The sequence below is a fragment of the Electrophorus electricus genome, chromosome 6, assembly GCF_013358815.1.
Source record: "Electrophorus electricus isolate fEleEle1 chromosome 6, fEleEle1.pri, whole genome shotgun sequence".
Lineage (NCBI taxonomy): Eukaryota > Metazoa > Chordata > Actinopteri > Gymnotiformes > Gymnotidae > Electrophorus > Electrophorus electricus.
Window position 1 is genome coordinate 8160799 of NC_049540.1, and position 14504 is coordinate 8175302.

General features: G+C 44.6%; 1 protein-coding gene across 6 annotated transcripts in view; it reads right to left on the reverse strand.

The window, feature by feature from the left end:
• The window catches only part of dnm1a (dynamin 1a), a 51936-nt gene that overhangs the window by 22317 nt on the left and 15115 nt on the right, over positions 1 to 14504 (reverse strand). For 5 of the 6 annotated variants that reach the window (XR_004776162.1, XR_004776163.1, XR_004776164.1 and 2 more), the window contains exons 9-15: positions 13333 to 13400; positions 11855 to 11993; positions 7204 to 7290; positions 5773 to 5843; positions 5480 to 5531; positions 3946 to 3957; positions 1569 to 1682 (exon numbers count right to left, since the gene is read on the reverse strand). Coding sequence is in view for 3 of the 6 variants with exons in the window: in XM_035527080.1 (XP_035382973.1) it covers positions 1569 to 1682; positions 3946 to 3957; positions 5480 to 5531; positions 5773 to 5843; positions 7204 to 7290; positions 11855 to 11993; positions 13333 to 13400 (543 nt within the window). In the remaining 3 variants the exon portion in view is untranslated. Of the gene's footprint in view, positions 1 to 1568; positions 1683 to 3945; positions 3958 to 5479; positions 5532 to 5772; positions 5844 to 7203; positions 7291 to 10219; positions 10359 to 11854; positions 11994 to 13332; positions 13401 to 14504 lie in introns of all 6 variants that reach the window. The other variant, XM_035527079.1, reaches the window with a different exon arrangement.

The window sequence follows — 14504 nt, forward strand, 5'->3', positions numbered from 1 at the left end:
CTGGGGTGGGTGCTGATGGACACTTTGTGTTCAGTCAAACATGAAAGAGCAGTGGAGCATCCCTCTATCCCCACATGCTCCTTGTTAAGGCCACCTAACTAGCTAACCAGAGACACCCCAGCCTCTGAGTTATTCAACACACACACACACACACACACACACACACACACACACACGCAATCTCAGCCCCCTTCTGCTTCTTTGAAAGTGCAGAGGTTTATGAGTAGCAGGACGGAGGAACAGGCAGCATGGCTCTGGGAGCGCAGACTCTGCTCCACACATGTGTGGGACAGCTTGGGTCAGACCAGCGCACTACAAATGTGAGGGCTTGCTCTAAGTGCATCAGCAACCGCATCGTGCTGCTTGTTTGCGTGGAGGTGTGTCATCATATAGCGATTGTGTACAGTGTCAAAAACCCAAGGCTATTGCAGATCTGTTGATAAATGTCTTGGGGTTTTTGCAATTGTTTATTGCTGGATCAAATGCTCACAAAAACATTAAATTGCGTGTTAAATTGAGTGTCACTTTACATGAATTTACAGTTCTCTCAAGCGTGCTGCTTTTTGGCTGGGAACTTCAGTCACTGTTCCATCTGTCCCTCCATCCGCACCACCTTCGCTCCTCGTCCTACAGGCTTCCTTTACTACAAAACTTACAACAGCGGAAAGATTCCAGCAACAAGAATGAGAGCAGGGAAAAAACTAGCTAAGTTAGCAGACAAATAAATCATTCAAAATGGAAGAACTTAAATATCCATTTGAGATCACTTGTATTTCGGAAAATCAATATGCATGCTTCCAAAGAAAATTGCTGCCATTAAAGTGAACAGGACAGATGAGTGGCATGTTATGCTTGTGTGGGTGCCAACAAATGAGTAAGGCATGCTGGGAAATTTTTTTTTTTTTATGGCTACATTTGATTTGGATCCTGAGATAAACCAATAGCAACAATGCAGTCACTGGGCTGAGGGAAAAAAAAGATCATTTAAAGATCTGAGTGGTGCGATGGGAGAACGTCAGAGGAAGAGCGTCAGAGAGAGCAGATGCTGTCGCGGTGCTGTGGTGTCAGGTTCTTAACAACAACACAACGCTGTCATGTAAGCAACGTGGGTGTCCAAGTGTGCCTGTCTGTCGGCTAGAGTGTTAAGAGTCTGTGATTGTGGTCATGGCTGTCCATCGTCTCATACTTTCATCCTTAAATACATTTGATTTATTAAAGCAGGAACCTGGCAAGCAGAATGCTGAACTTTCAGACAAGGGATTAAGCAAGTCTTTCATAAGGAACCAGGCAACACAAAACACACACAAAACTACAAGAGCAACATCAAACATCTGGTTTGTAGAAGATGAAAAAGAAACACCAACTTTCTATTTACATATAATGATAAACTTCATTTTCATTGTTGGGTTTTTGCTTTCATGTTCATTGGATCTGCCATGCTATTATTGATTATTAAAACTAGCGCCAGCGTTCAGTTTCAGTTCAGCACTCCACCCTGTCCATTTGGCCAGCCAGAGCACATGACCGCCTGTTCAGTCCAACAGCTAAAAAACATGCAAATGACTCACCTCATCATCCTTGTACCAGGACAGTGATTCGGCCGTCAGCACAAACCAGTACTCTTTGGCTCCGCCTTTCATTATGCCAATGTTGTTGATTGTCAGCCATCCCTTCCTGATGACCTGGGAAAAGAGAACGCACAGTGTAAACAATGTAAACAGCAACACACGCACAAACACACACTTGCACAGATGCACACAAGCACATACACACAGGGACATATACAAACACATTAAAAAAGTGGCCTTTCAGTGTATACTGTTAAGACACCTGTCCTTTCACAATTAAAGCCCCGTATTGAAATTAGACACGTGATCCCGGAGTGCAGCAGAAAATTAGGGATGTTTTCCATGAATCAGTTTCAGAGTGAATCCACATTAGAAAGAAATCCGAGCGATCTGAGTGACTTCAAACAAGGTGTAGAGATCCAGTGGGGTATTCTCATGTAATCGTTCCGAAAGTAAACAGAGAATGGTGTGATCGAGAAAAACATCCAGCAAAAAGGGGTCAGAGGAGGATGTAAAGTAACATTCTGTGATTCAAATATGTGGTGCACAGTCAAGCAAACTGCAGCTGATACAGTGCTGGTGCTCCAAGGAACGTGTCAAATGCACAACTTTATGGTTTATATTGTTGCTATTGTGGTGTCCCATGTCAGCCAGAGGAGGATTTCCTTGCCACGGCCTTTGGCTTGCTCACTGGGGGCTTGGACGCAGAGATCTGTAAAGCTGCTTTGTGACAATGACTGTTGTAAAAAGCATTTTATAAATAAATTCGACTTTGACAACTTGTCATTCCTTAGCACGGATGGGCTATAATGGCAGACGACCAGTCTGGGTGCCATTGATGTCTAAGGAAAACAGAAAGGCCAGACTCCAGTTGTCAAAAACTGGATCAATAAGCAGTGTAAAAACATCTCCAGATTAATCCAAATTTGCAGATGGGAGGGTCAGAATTTGGCGCAAGCAGCATGAACTGATGAGCCCTTCCTGTGGTATCAACAGTCCTGGAGGTGGAGTAATGGCGTGAGGAAGGTTTTCTTGGCAAACCTGGATTTTCTGTTACTTGTGGATGGACGTTTGGACAGTGGGGCTTACCTAAGTAAGTCAAGTACCAAGTTCATCCCTTTTATTGCAGCTGTTTACCCTACGACAGAAGGACACTTTCAGTGCACCATGCACTGTGCCACAAGGGTCATATACTCATGGATTGTTTCCAGGAACATGACAGCTAGTTTTCCTTGCTTCCCTGACCTTCACAGTCCCCAGATCTTAATCCTATACAGCGTCTCTGGGACAAAGTAGAATGGGCTGCTTAGAGCATGAGCATGTCAGTACCTTCATCTAGTTTGTGGCAACCGTGAGAAACTATTTTGTCCACATGAGCCGAAATGTCAACAATGAGTGGAATCTATGCCATGGTGAATTGCTGCACTTCTGAAGGCCAAAAGAGATCTAACATGGCACTGTTGAGCATGAAGGGAGCATGAGGGGAACCAACACAGCAGGCTTGGTTGAAGCTTTGTTCCAAAGGCATCAGTCAGTGTCTCAATTGTATCTGTCTGAGTGCAACTCTGAGTGGCCCCAGGAGCAAACTATGGGGCTTACAAAAGTATTTCGTGTGGGAGGCACTTGTCTCCTCCCCCCACATCTCCACTTGTCCTGGTCTGAGGTGGATCACGTGACCACTAAAGACAGCGGTACTGGCTTTGGCTCTCTCTTCTGCCAGTTCACTGGCGGCTGGTCGTCTTGCTTCCTTCCGCAAATCGTGCTACCAGAATGAATGTGAGGCAGTCAAACTGACTGCATGGATGAGCAGAGAACGTGCACGAGCCCGACACATGACAACTGCTGTGCAAACAGATGGGGCCGTGGGTCTGCACGATAGGCCGTTTGTTAATGTTTATGATTATACTGACCCCTGCAATACAGATGGTGCTGGTGATAGCCACAATATGTGAGTATTTCACTGCAGAAATGTGAATTATTCCCATTATCTAGCAAACAGTACATCTATAACTATGCTACATTAAGGCTGAGTTTTTCATGTAGCAGTAGTATACATCTGACAGAGTAAACATGCCTCGTGGTCTCTTCTAGTCTGTTTTGAGCACACCTAGATTATTCCATTATCTTCATCTCCAGCTAGCACTCCAGGGCACAGACATTCAGCTAAGGGTGCACAAACACAGATGAATAACAGGCACGTCTTGTGTCTGTTCTCCTGTTTTTGTCTGTGAAGTGGAAGTGTGTGTGACAGCAAAAGCAACAATTCAGAGGATCAAAGAGTGTGCGCTTGAATTATTATTACTCACAAACACACATAAACACGCACACACAATCTCAACACATCTTCACACACTCAACACGCGTGCACTCTACTCACCATGATCTCATCCTACAGAAGAGGCGGCAATGAAAAGGAAAGACATAAAGAGACAAAGGCATACAATCTAATCCAAACTTCCACACAGTAGACAGAGGCGGCCTTGCGGACACTACCAGGGACAAAAATTATAGATGGAGGAACTCAAAAAGCTATTCATAACCAAAAATGCCTAAATTTGGTTTCTTTAAGTGTCTACCAAATTGATTTTGACTCTGTCATCTTGACCACCTGTATTAAACCACGAGTCATCACTATCCTCAGGAATGCTGTCACATGTGCTCATATCACAAACATTATCCCCACAATAACATAATACTCTACCATGAATAAATATACTGTACTGCTGATATTCTATAATTCAAATGACAGATATTCTACAATTTAAATGACAACTGACCCTGCTCCTATATTGACTGACTAAATTGGTACATATTGTAGGGTATTGTTTATTACACTGATGTTGTTTAACAAACTCTAGCACTTATTGTTTATTACATTTATCATTGTTTAAGATAGAGCTTATGAATTTTGAACTTCTAGGCATCAGCAGTGATCCCTGTATTTCTACAGTATTCTAGATCATTGGTCTCGTGGACTCTAACCTACTGCACTGTCTAGAATACATTCTGTGCTCTGGATATGAGCGTCTCTGGATAAGAGTGTCTGCTAAATGTCGTAAATGTAAATGTAAATGCAACAGGTTCATATCTGCAGACATTATATTGTACTACAGATACACATACTGTATTGCAAAAATAATACTCTACTTCTGATACAGATACTCTACTGTAGAAGTACTTGTAACTGCTTGGTCTTAAGATCCTAAAATACAACAAAGGACAAAGAGGGTATCAAAGGCTAATTTAAGGTACCATGCAGCAGCTAAATCTCCATCCTGAACAACTAAAAGCAATGAAATGCTAACAAAAAAGGGGGCCTCTCTGGTCGGTAATAACTGATCTGGGATCAGTTTTCTTCCTAGAAGTCTTATAGCAACTAGTATGAGCATGACCACAAACCTGCCCCTGGACCAGTTGATAAGAGCAAGTAGAACCAGCACGGCGCAACATACGGATGAAAAAAAAAAAGAGAAGCCAATATGCTGGATGTCTGGATAAAGATTGAGCATGAGGGACCCAAGCTCCAGCCCTGGAGAGCCCATGTCCAGCACGGTGTGGTGATTTCCATACTGCTAAATAGATAATGAGCAGCAAAGTCACCAAACTGTGCTGGACTCCAGTCTTCCAGGATCAGAGCGGACCACCTGTGGTGAAGAGGGCCAGAACTCCTCATCGAGATACTTTATTAAGACACACTCAATAAGACACAACACACAAAGCCACATTTTGACAACTGGCATGCATCAGGAATTTAAGCAATACTGAGGATGTGAAACTGATGGACACAGCAGAGACAATTTTAGTGTGTACACATGCTCACATCAAGACAAAATATGGCTCATAAAAATGTGGTTATACATAATTACACTTTAGTCCCGAGAGTGGCACTGTGACAGGAAGTAAAACATTACCTGGTTGCCAGGTGCTTTCTTCTTGCTCATCTGGCTGCTTCTCTGCTGGGCACTGAGGGGAAAGAAAACTAAATTTTAGCTGAATAAGCACCTTATGGACCTGGCTTATCAATCATTTCGTCATATTCTCCACAAGGATGGTATGGTAGTAGTATGGGGGTTAAAGGTAGAGCATCAATAACACTGTATGTCCTTGTTAACTTTCTTCTGTTGTGAAGTAAACTCATATCTGGTCTAAAAATAGACTTTTTTTAAACTTAATGAGATAATTAGGATAAAATAAGGAAACTCACTTGGCAAATCCAATGAAGTCCTCATGGTTGGTATTCATGTAGGCCAGCTCAATATCAATAAGCAGCAACACCTTGTGACCACAAAACATTTCAGTTTATTTATTTATTTAATCTTGTTGAACTATGTGAAATTGGTGACCTAAATTGCTGAACTAGGTAAGCTAAATAAACTAATATTGAACTAGGTGAATATGAATCCAATCTAGGACTGTGTTCTTGTTGGTGAGTTTGATGAACTAACGAATTAGGTAACGTAGGTGAACTAGGGTAACGTAGGTGAACTAGGTAATGTAGCTGAACTGGGTAACGTAAGTGAAGTGGGTAACGTAAATGAACTAAATAACGTAGGTGAACTAGGTAACGTAAGTGAACTAGGGTAACGTAGGTGAACTAAGTAATGTAAGTGAACTAGGTAATGTAGCTGAAGTGGCTAACATAAGTGAAGTGGGTAACGTAAGTGAACTAAGTAACGTAAGTGAAGTAGGCAACGTAAGTGAACTAAGTAACGTAGGTGAACTAGGGTAACATAGGTGAACTAGGGTAACGTAGGTGAACTAGGTAACGTAGGTGAACTAGGGTAACGTAGCTGAACTAGGTAATGTAGCTGAAGTGGGTAACGTAAGTGAACTAAGTAACGTAAGTGAAGTAGGTAACGTAGGTGAACTAGGGTAACGTAAGTGAACTAGGGTAACGTATGTGAACTAGGTAACGTAGGTGAACTAGGGTAACGTAAGTGAACCATGTAACGTAGGTGAACCAAGTAACGTAGGTGAACTAGGTAATGTAGCTGAAGTGGGTAACGTAAGTGAACTAAGTAACGTAAGTGAAGTAGGTAACGTAAGTGAACTAGGTAACGTAGGTGAACTAGGTAACGTAGCTGAAGTGGGTAACGTAAGTGAACTAAGTAACGTAAGTGAAGTAGGTAACGTAAGTGAAGTAGGTAACGTAAGTGAACTAGGTAACGTAGGTGAACTAGGTAATGTAGGTGAACTGTGAGGTAAATGTGAACTGTGTCTGTGTTATTGTTGAATTAAAATGGGTGAAATAAATGAACTCAATGAACTAACTCAACTTGAACTAGGTAAGTTGTTGATGTAGGCAAACATAACCCATCTAGGACTATGTGTTCTGTCATAAACAGGATGGTGTAGATCAGTGGAGTTTTGTATAAGGAATCAAGACAGAAGCCCTTGCAACTCACTTCTAAAAGTTAACATAACATTCTACATTTAAAAACTAAAAGAATTACGTGCATGGCATTACACTAGTAACTGGTCCTTCCACAAGTTTGTGTCTAAAGCTCCATTTAAAAACTAAAAAAATTATGTGCATGGCATTAGAATAGTAACTGGTCCTTCCACAAGTTTGTCGCTAAAGCTCCATATATACCCTACACACACATCCTGCAGGGTCATTTGCTTCGTATCTCACCTGCTCCTTGGTGCGACTTTCTCGGTCACGGATGTGCTGTGTGACAATTCTTTCCATCTCTTCTCGCAACATGGGGTACTGGGCTAGCTGCAGACACACGCACACACACACACACACATACACAAACACAATGCAGGGCAGAGTACAAAAACACAAATCCGTATGTGCGTTTGCACACACACACACACACACACACACACACACAGGCCAAGCACACTGACTCTGAACTGTGTGCACAGAAGAAAAACATTAATAATTTGTGTTAGACTTGTGTTATAACAGGTAAATGGCATGACATTTGTGTGATGTTTTGAAGCCAGTTTAACAGTAAAGGAGGGGCTACGGAAGAAATTGCTGCCTTTTCTCCCGCAAGACACAAGCGTAAAATGACTTTCCCAAACAACAGACACGCCGTACAAATAGTCACAAACAACACATATACTCATGAACAATGCGCAAACATAAAGCAGAAAAATGATAACAGGCCAGGTAAATGCATCATGACGTTCAGCAACAGCCCGTTTATGACTTTAACCATGTGTGCTGAGGGCCATATGCTTGAGGTCCTTCTGGAATTTGAACAGCTACATGAAAGGGAGATCTTTAGGGTAGGATCCAGGGCCCTTAATGCCACAGCTGCGCTGCACTCAGCTAATGCAGGGCAAAATCCATATGCAAAAGGTCTGTACAAATCCTGTCAGAATCACCTGCCACACAGAATGTATGTAACTACAGAACCATGTATGTATAGACGTAACATGCATCCTTTGTACTGATATTATTAACCCCTTAACATACATGGTGCTTCATAAAAATATATATATATTTATAAGGAAAATGTATCAAATACAGTCAATTGTATAGCTTTAGACTTTTATTACATCAAAAGGGCACATAAAAAATATGTTACTGTATATGGATCAATATATACAAACTCATCATCATATATGACATTTACAGGCCTTTTGCATGTGGGTATAAGTAGCCTAGGAGTTAAATGTGTGTGTCCTTATGTGTGTGCTGAGCATTGTACCACTCTGAGAGCTGTCTATGTAAGCCACTCAGGTGGTAATGCCATTCAGAGCCTCACTACACATCAAGCTGTTCGAATGAATGATGCATCACTGCATGTCTTTCCCTCAAACTCAGGAAAATGCAGGATAGCACAAATGGAAGCCAATTGTGCCAGACTCCTCTTCAGACAAGAACATGCACGTGACTGTGGCCATTTCACATTCACCACCAAACTGTGAACAGCAAAGGAGAAAAAGCAAGAAAGCTTGGTTGTGGGGGCGGGGCTGTGGGGGGCGGGGCTGTGGGGGGGGGGGGCTGTGGGGGGCGGGGCTGTGGGGGGGATCAGAATTGAGGGGGCGGGGCTGCAGGCATAACAGGGCACAAACACATGCACTGAACCAAAGGTAAAGAGATCACATCAAAAAAAAAAAGAGGGAGAGGAAGAGAGGGGGGAAAGGTTGTTAAGAGGACAAGAGGAGACCAAAGTGACCTCACGTGGCTTTTCACCACGACCACATCCGCTCATGACCTAGTAGAACGTTCTGGTTCGACCCTATGACGGTTGGGGACTCGTAAATGCCTCCATGGAGCACAGGACAAAATACACTATAAAGTATATCCTACACAATGAAAGGGCCCAGAGTTGCACTGTAATGTAATTAGATTGCTCTTTACTGGATCCCAAAAACATCCTCTCTGTTTGTTCTCTTGTTGCCAAGAGATGTAACACGTTTCTGTCTATGTCCACAGGAAGGAGCGTGGCTCAGAGCAACCACCAGGTCAAACACGTAACAGTCACAAATGACAATGTGTGGTCTGGCATGTCTACAAGCCTTGGGAGTGCAAGACCTTTAAGTGACTGGGGTTTTTATTCCAACAGAATCAAATGGGAAGGGTAACCTCACGAAAGCTATAAAAACTGAAAGCGCTACAGCAATAATAAAAAAAAAAAAAATGCTCACAGAAAAGACACAAGAAGACAAGAGCAGAGTCAGATGTCACACAGAAAGAACGGGACAGAACTCCTCTACAGAGCATGCACATCAAAATGGCAACATACAACGACAGTTTGGTAGTTGTCAATTTGACCATTAGAAATAAATGGCTAATTATTCTGTATAACGTGATAAAGAATTCAAATAAAGTAAACTGGGTTGAGATTACCGGTTGTGTAAATGGTAAGGATGGACCGATCGTTGTGGGCCACAGTGTGTAAATTCTTCAGACATAAAATCTACAGGAAGCAGTCGTATTCCAGCTCAGTGTGTAGCCAAGAGAACTGTGAATAAATCTTTTGTGTAAATTAATCAAAGGGGAATTACTGCACAGTAATTAATATACACAACCCTGTGCATGACAGCTGTCTGGGTTGCTCATTATAATATATATATTCAAAATCAGAACCCAGTGCAGCTCAAGTAAGCCATTTTTATGGTAACACACTGCGGAGACATGCTGCTAAGTGTGTTAGGTGTTAAGGTACTGAAAGATCCTGTGTGCTGACCTCATTTACACATCTGCTGTGTTGAAAACAAGTTACACAGACCAGCAGACTACTTTCTTCTTAAGGTCAGGACTAAAATACACTGTCTTTCACAACTCCCAGTGAAGTAGAGGGACAAGCAGAGTCCAAAGACACAGGGCACATCACAGAACCATGCATAGGGACTTTAATAATGCTGACAGACAGCAGAGGGAGAGAACAGATACCTGCATCAGCTGCTCAAAATCCAGGGACTCAAACAAAGGATAATGAACAATGAAAACAGAGAAACTATCTGCCAGAATAGGCAGCACTAACTTTGGCTTGTTGGAGTTGGGACTTGCACAGAAAATCTTATTCTTTCTTCCAACTTTTCTTCCAACTTCCAACTTTTCAACTTCTGCTTTTTTGTTTGTTTGTTGGGTCTTTTTTGCCCTTCTTGGTACTAAGCCCAGCCATCGGTCTATCCATACACGCAGGACTGAAGCAGACAAATGAGGCTTTTTCTTCTTGCATTACCTTTCCGCTACATTTTCGTATGGTGGAGGTCAGTTCACTCACTACCATATCTATACACTTCAGGGTGGGTGACTTCAGCTTACGGATCTGCTTTTTCACTATGGCCTCGAAGGCCAGGTCTGGAGTAAAGAGGCCCGTCCTGTGGAAGAAATTGGGTAGTGCAGGATATGGAGAAGGAGAAAGGTAGAGAGAGGTAGAGAGAAAGAGCCAGGGAATGAGAGGGAGGGAAGACAGGATGAGGTGCAAGGTGAAAAATGGTAAAAGAACAGAGGACTTGGGGAATAGTGAAAAACAGAGAGCCAGCGGGAGCAAAAAGAGAGAGGAGAGTGCGGGAGATAGCGAGAGAGTAATAGAGAGAGAGAGAAAGAGGAAGTGGGAATAGAAAACGTGATGAAAGAGAAGAAAGAGAACAGATTCGAGACAGAAGGACAGACAAGACAGCACAGAGGAAAGAAAAGGCAAGTGAGACATTCGCTTTCTCCTTGAGCCGTTCAGAGAGCCAACAGAGAGCTTGAGCCAAGACCTCCATCCCATAGAAAGAAAGAGAAAGAGAGACGTAGAGAGAGGAAGAGAGGAAAGGAGACCTTAGCGAGCCCTGTACACCAGCCAACACCTCAAGGCCATGAGCCCAAAGACTGCAGCTTCGCACAAGCAGGGTAGTTGGCACACTCACTACATTCCACTCTCTGTGACCTCCAGCACACGGCTGGCCACCTTAACCAGAACCAGGTTTATTACGTCCCTGCCGGGTGGGCGGAAACCAGAGCGACTGCAGTGGAGCTCCTTTTTGCAGAGGGCTGTCTGCGGCCCCAAAGGCCGGTCGAGCTCCAGTGTCAGCACTCGTTAATCTGCCTCCTAATCTCTGTTGGTTCTTGGGTTGTAGATGAAAAACTACTGGAGGGGAAATGGGACAGGTTTTGTCCTCCTTCTCACTCGATTTTTGTTGTATGTTTTTGGCATGTTCATTGCAGATATTGCGGACAGACCACATGACCACAAACAACCAAAAAGGTTAAAAGAAGCTTGTGTAAATGCAGCAGAAGAGGAGATGGGAGGTTGTGGAACTGGAGTGTTCTCATACTGACCCATGTAACGCGCACACTGCAGTCTTTCAAGCTGGTGTCTGGACACAGAAGTTATAATGCTAGGTATATACCGTGTGGTTAAAACTTGTCTTGAACCACACATTGCTAAATGCTGTTTGAAATTCTAATAAGAAACATAAGACCTTGCATGTCACTCTGAGTAGAAATGCACTGCCAGAGCTGGCTTTTTTTCTTCTTTTTTTTTTCATAAACGACGCCTTTGCACGCAAAGCCCTCAGTGGCCTCCGTGAGCTGGCTCACTGGGAACAGAACCTCTTTCTGGTCGCATACACCTAGCAGTGGAACCCCAGCATCCAGACAGTTCTACTCATCACAGCAAGCTCCACTGGCCATGCTGGGGCCATCCCCCCACCTCTCTCTCTCCAAAGCTTCGATTCACGCAAGCAACCACAATGGCACACATGCCCATTTCCTCCACCCTCCACCAGAGGGCAGCAGGGAGGTGGAGGGTGCTGGCAGGTGGGTAACAGCGGGTTGGAGGAATGTTCGGAATACACCATCACCCATCACCGGGGGGGGGGGGGATTACCTTCTTGGTACACTGCCTAACCGTATTGACCAGCTCAGAAATGACCATGTCCACACATTTCTGGCACGGCACTTTAATCTTCGTGATCTGCCTTTTCACAATGGTCTCAAAGGCCATGTCCGGTGTGAAGAGCCCGGTTCTGCCCGGCACAGAGGAAACGGGCAGGCCCGAAGAACGCCATGCCATAAAGAGGGGGAGGGAAGGAAAACGAAGGAAAAGAGAGAGGTCGGGCAGAGAGAAGAGTGTTAGCTGGGAAAGAAACACCCAGTGTTGCAAAGAAAGACAGAGAGAAAGAAAGAACATCAGTAGTGCTGGGTGTCTAAGCAAATATTAACATCGTTAATAAAAACATGTAATGGAAACAGCTGGCTATGAGTAAAGTACAGTATGTTTTTCCTATGCCTTATCTCTGACCTATCCAGTGATGCTCCAACCAGGAGAGACACTTTGGGTAATTAACAGCGCTCGTCAGACACACTCATCCAGAACAACTTGCATAAGTGAGTATGACAGCATGTTGGCATGAGTGCTCCATGGACTTGAGCCCACGCCCTCAGTGATGCTAACCCCTTGCTCACCCTGCACTCTTACAATGCAATCAGAACATCGTTAACAATAGTATATAGGGGAGAACACTCGGGGCTGATTACACTACACAGGCAGGAACCGAACACACAGCCAGTCCCAGGTGCGAGTGAGACCAGCTACGTAAAAATGCAATCACAAGCTTCTCTGGATCTCTATTAGCGATGGCCATGGCTGGGAGCTGAATGGAAACCCAAAAGTGACGCTGCAATTAGACGCATTTCATGTTTGAATGAAGTTTGCGGTGGATGGACAGGCAGCGCACAAATGTAGGTGTACCAGGGGAAGTGGGTTAATAGAGGTGCTGGGGTGGTAGGGTAATAGAGGTGTAGATGTGGTGGGGTAATGGGGTGTAGTGATGGATGCTGATGGGGACAGGGTGGCTGTAGGGTGGAGTTAATGGGGATAGGGGTGGTGATGGAGTGATAGTGGTGGGTGTGGTAAGGTGGTGGTAACGGGTGGATGTGGTGGGGGTGATGGGGTGATAGTGGTGGGGGTGGTGAGGCGGTGGTAACGGGTGGATGTGGTGGGGGTGATGGAGTGATAGTGGTGGGCGTGGTAAGGTGGTGGTAACGGGTGGATGTGGTGGGGGTGATGGGGTGATAGTGGTGGGGGTGGTGAGGCGGTGGTAACGGGTGGATGTGGTGGGGGTGATGGGGTGATAGTGGTGGGGGTGGTGAGGCGGTGGTAACGGGTGGATGTGGTGGGGGTGATGGGGTGATAGTGGTGGGGGTGGTGAGGCGGTGGTAACGGGTGGATGTGGTGGGGGTGATGGGGTGATAGTGGTGGGGGTGGTGAGGCGGTGGTAACGGGTGGATGTGGTGGGGGTGATGGGGTGATAGTGGTGGGTGGGGTGAGATTGGAGTGATAGGGCTGTGATGGGGCAGACATGCCTGATGCCATGAATGTTCTTGATGGCGTAGCTGATCTCCTTGCGTAACTCCTTTTCATCAAACTCCATCTACAGAGAGAAAGAAGCAGGAGAGACAGAGAGAGAGAGAGAGAGAGAGAGAGAGAGAGAGAGGGAGAGAGAGAGAGAGAGAGAGAGAGAGAGAGAGAGAGAGAGGGAGAGAGAGAGAGAGAGAGAGAGAGAGAGAGAAGAGCAGTGAATCCTTTACTATTGGAATAAAAGCACATCAGTTGAATCAGCACTTGCATTTTCTATCGTCATGAACATGATTACATAGTCAAGGACTAACTGATCTCAGATCAGCATCTATTACTCCACTCTTAATCACGCTTTTTTTTTTTTTCCATGATTGAGTCGATGCTCTCTTTCCCTGTTACAGAAATGATCAGTGACTAAGACAAAACCACATTCTCATGATTCATTAATGTGACTTTGACCTCCGGAACAGGCCATTGAGGACTGGAAAGGGGGTCTGACTCATCTCAGTCACAGTAAGCGGCTTCTGAATTATCGGCTCATTATTAAGCAGACTAATCTGAACTCAAGGACGATGGTTGGATTCCATAGTTCATGGCAGGATCAAACTTTGGTTCAGCTGGTAAGCAGCAGAGAGCAGCTCCAAGCAGCTGGCTGGTGTCTACTCTCGTACAACACTTCCTGCTGGACCTCCCCAGACAGATTGCTTTATTTTGTGTGTGTGTGTGTGTGTGTGTAAGTGAGCTTATTGTATGTGTGTGTGCATGTGTGTGCTGTGCATGTGTGTGAGTGAGTTCATTCTGTGTGTTTATGTGTGTGTGTGTGTGTGTGTGTGTGTGTGTGTAGGGCCTCCCCCCACCCCGCCCCTCAACAAGCGGGAAAGCGAATGTTTTACTCATAAAGCCAGCAGCCAGACCCCGGGGGAGGCGCGAGTTTAAAGCGTGACTCACTCTGAGGTTTTGGAGTGATAGCAGGAAGACCAGTGCTGCTCTCACACACACACACACACACACACACACGCACACCTACACACACACACACACACACACACACACACACACACACACACACAGAAACAGAAGCATCATAGCAAGGCTGAGGTCAAGCCATCTTAAACTTTGTCCAAATTGGTCCAAAGCCTTGACATTGTGGTTGTAGAGTGACAGGCAGATTCAGTCG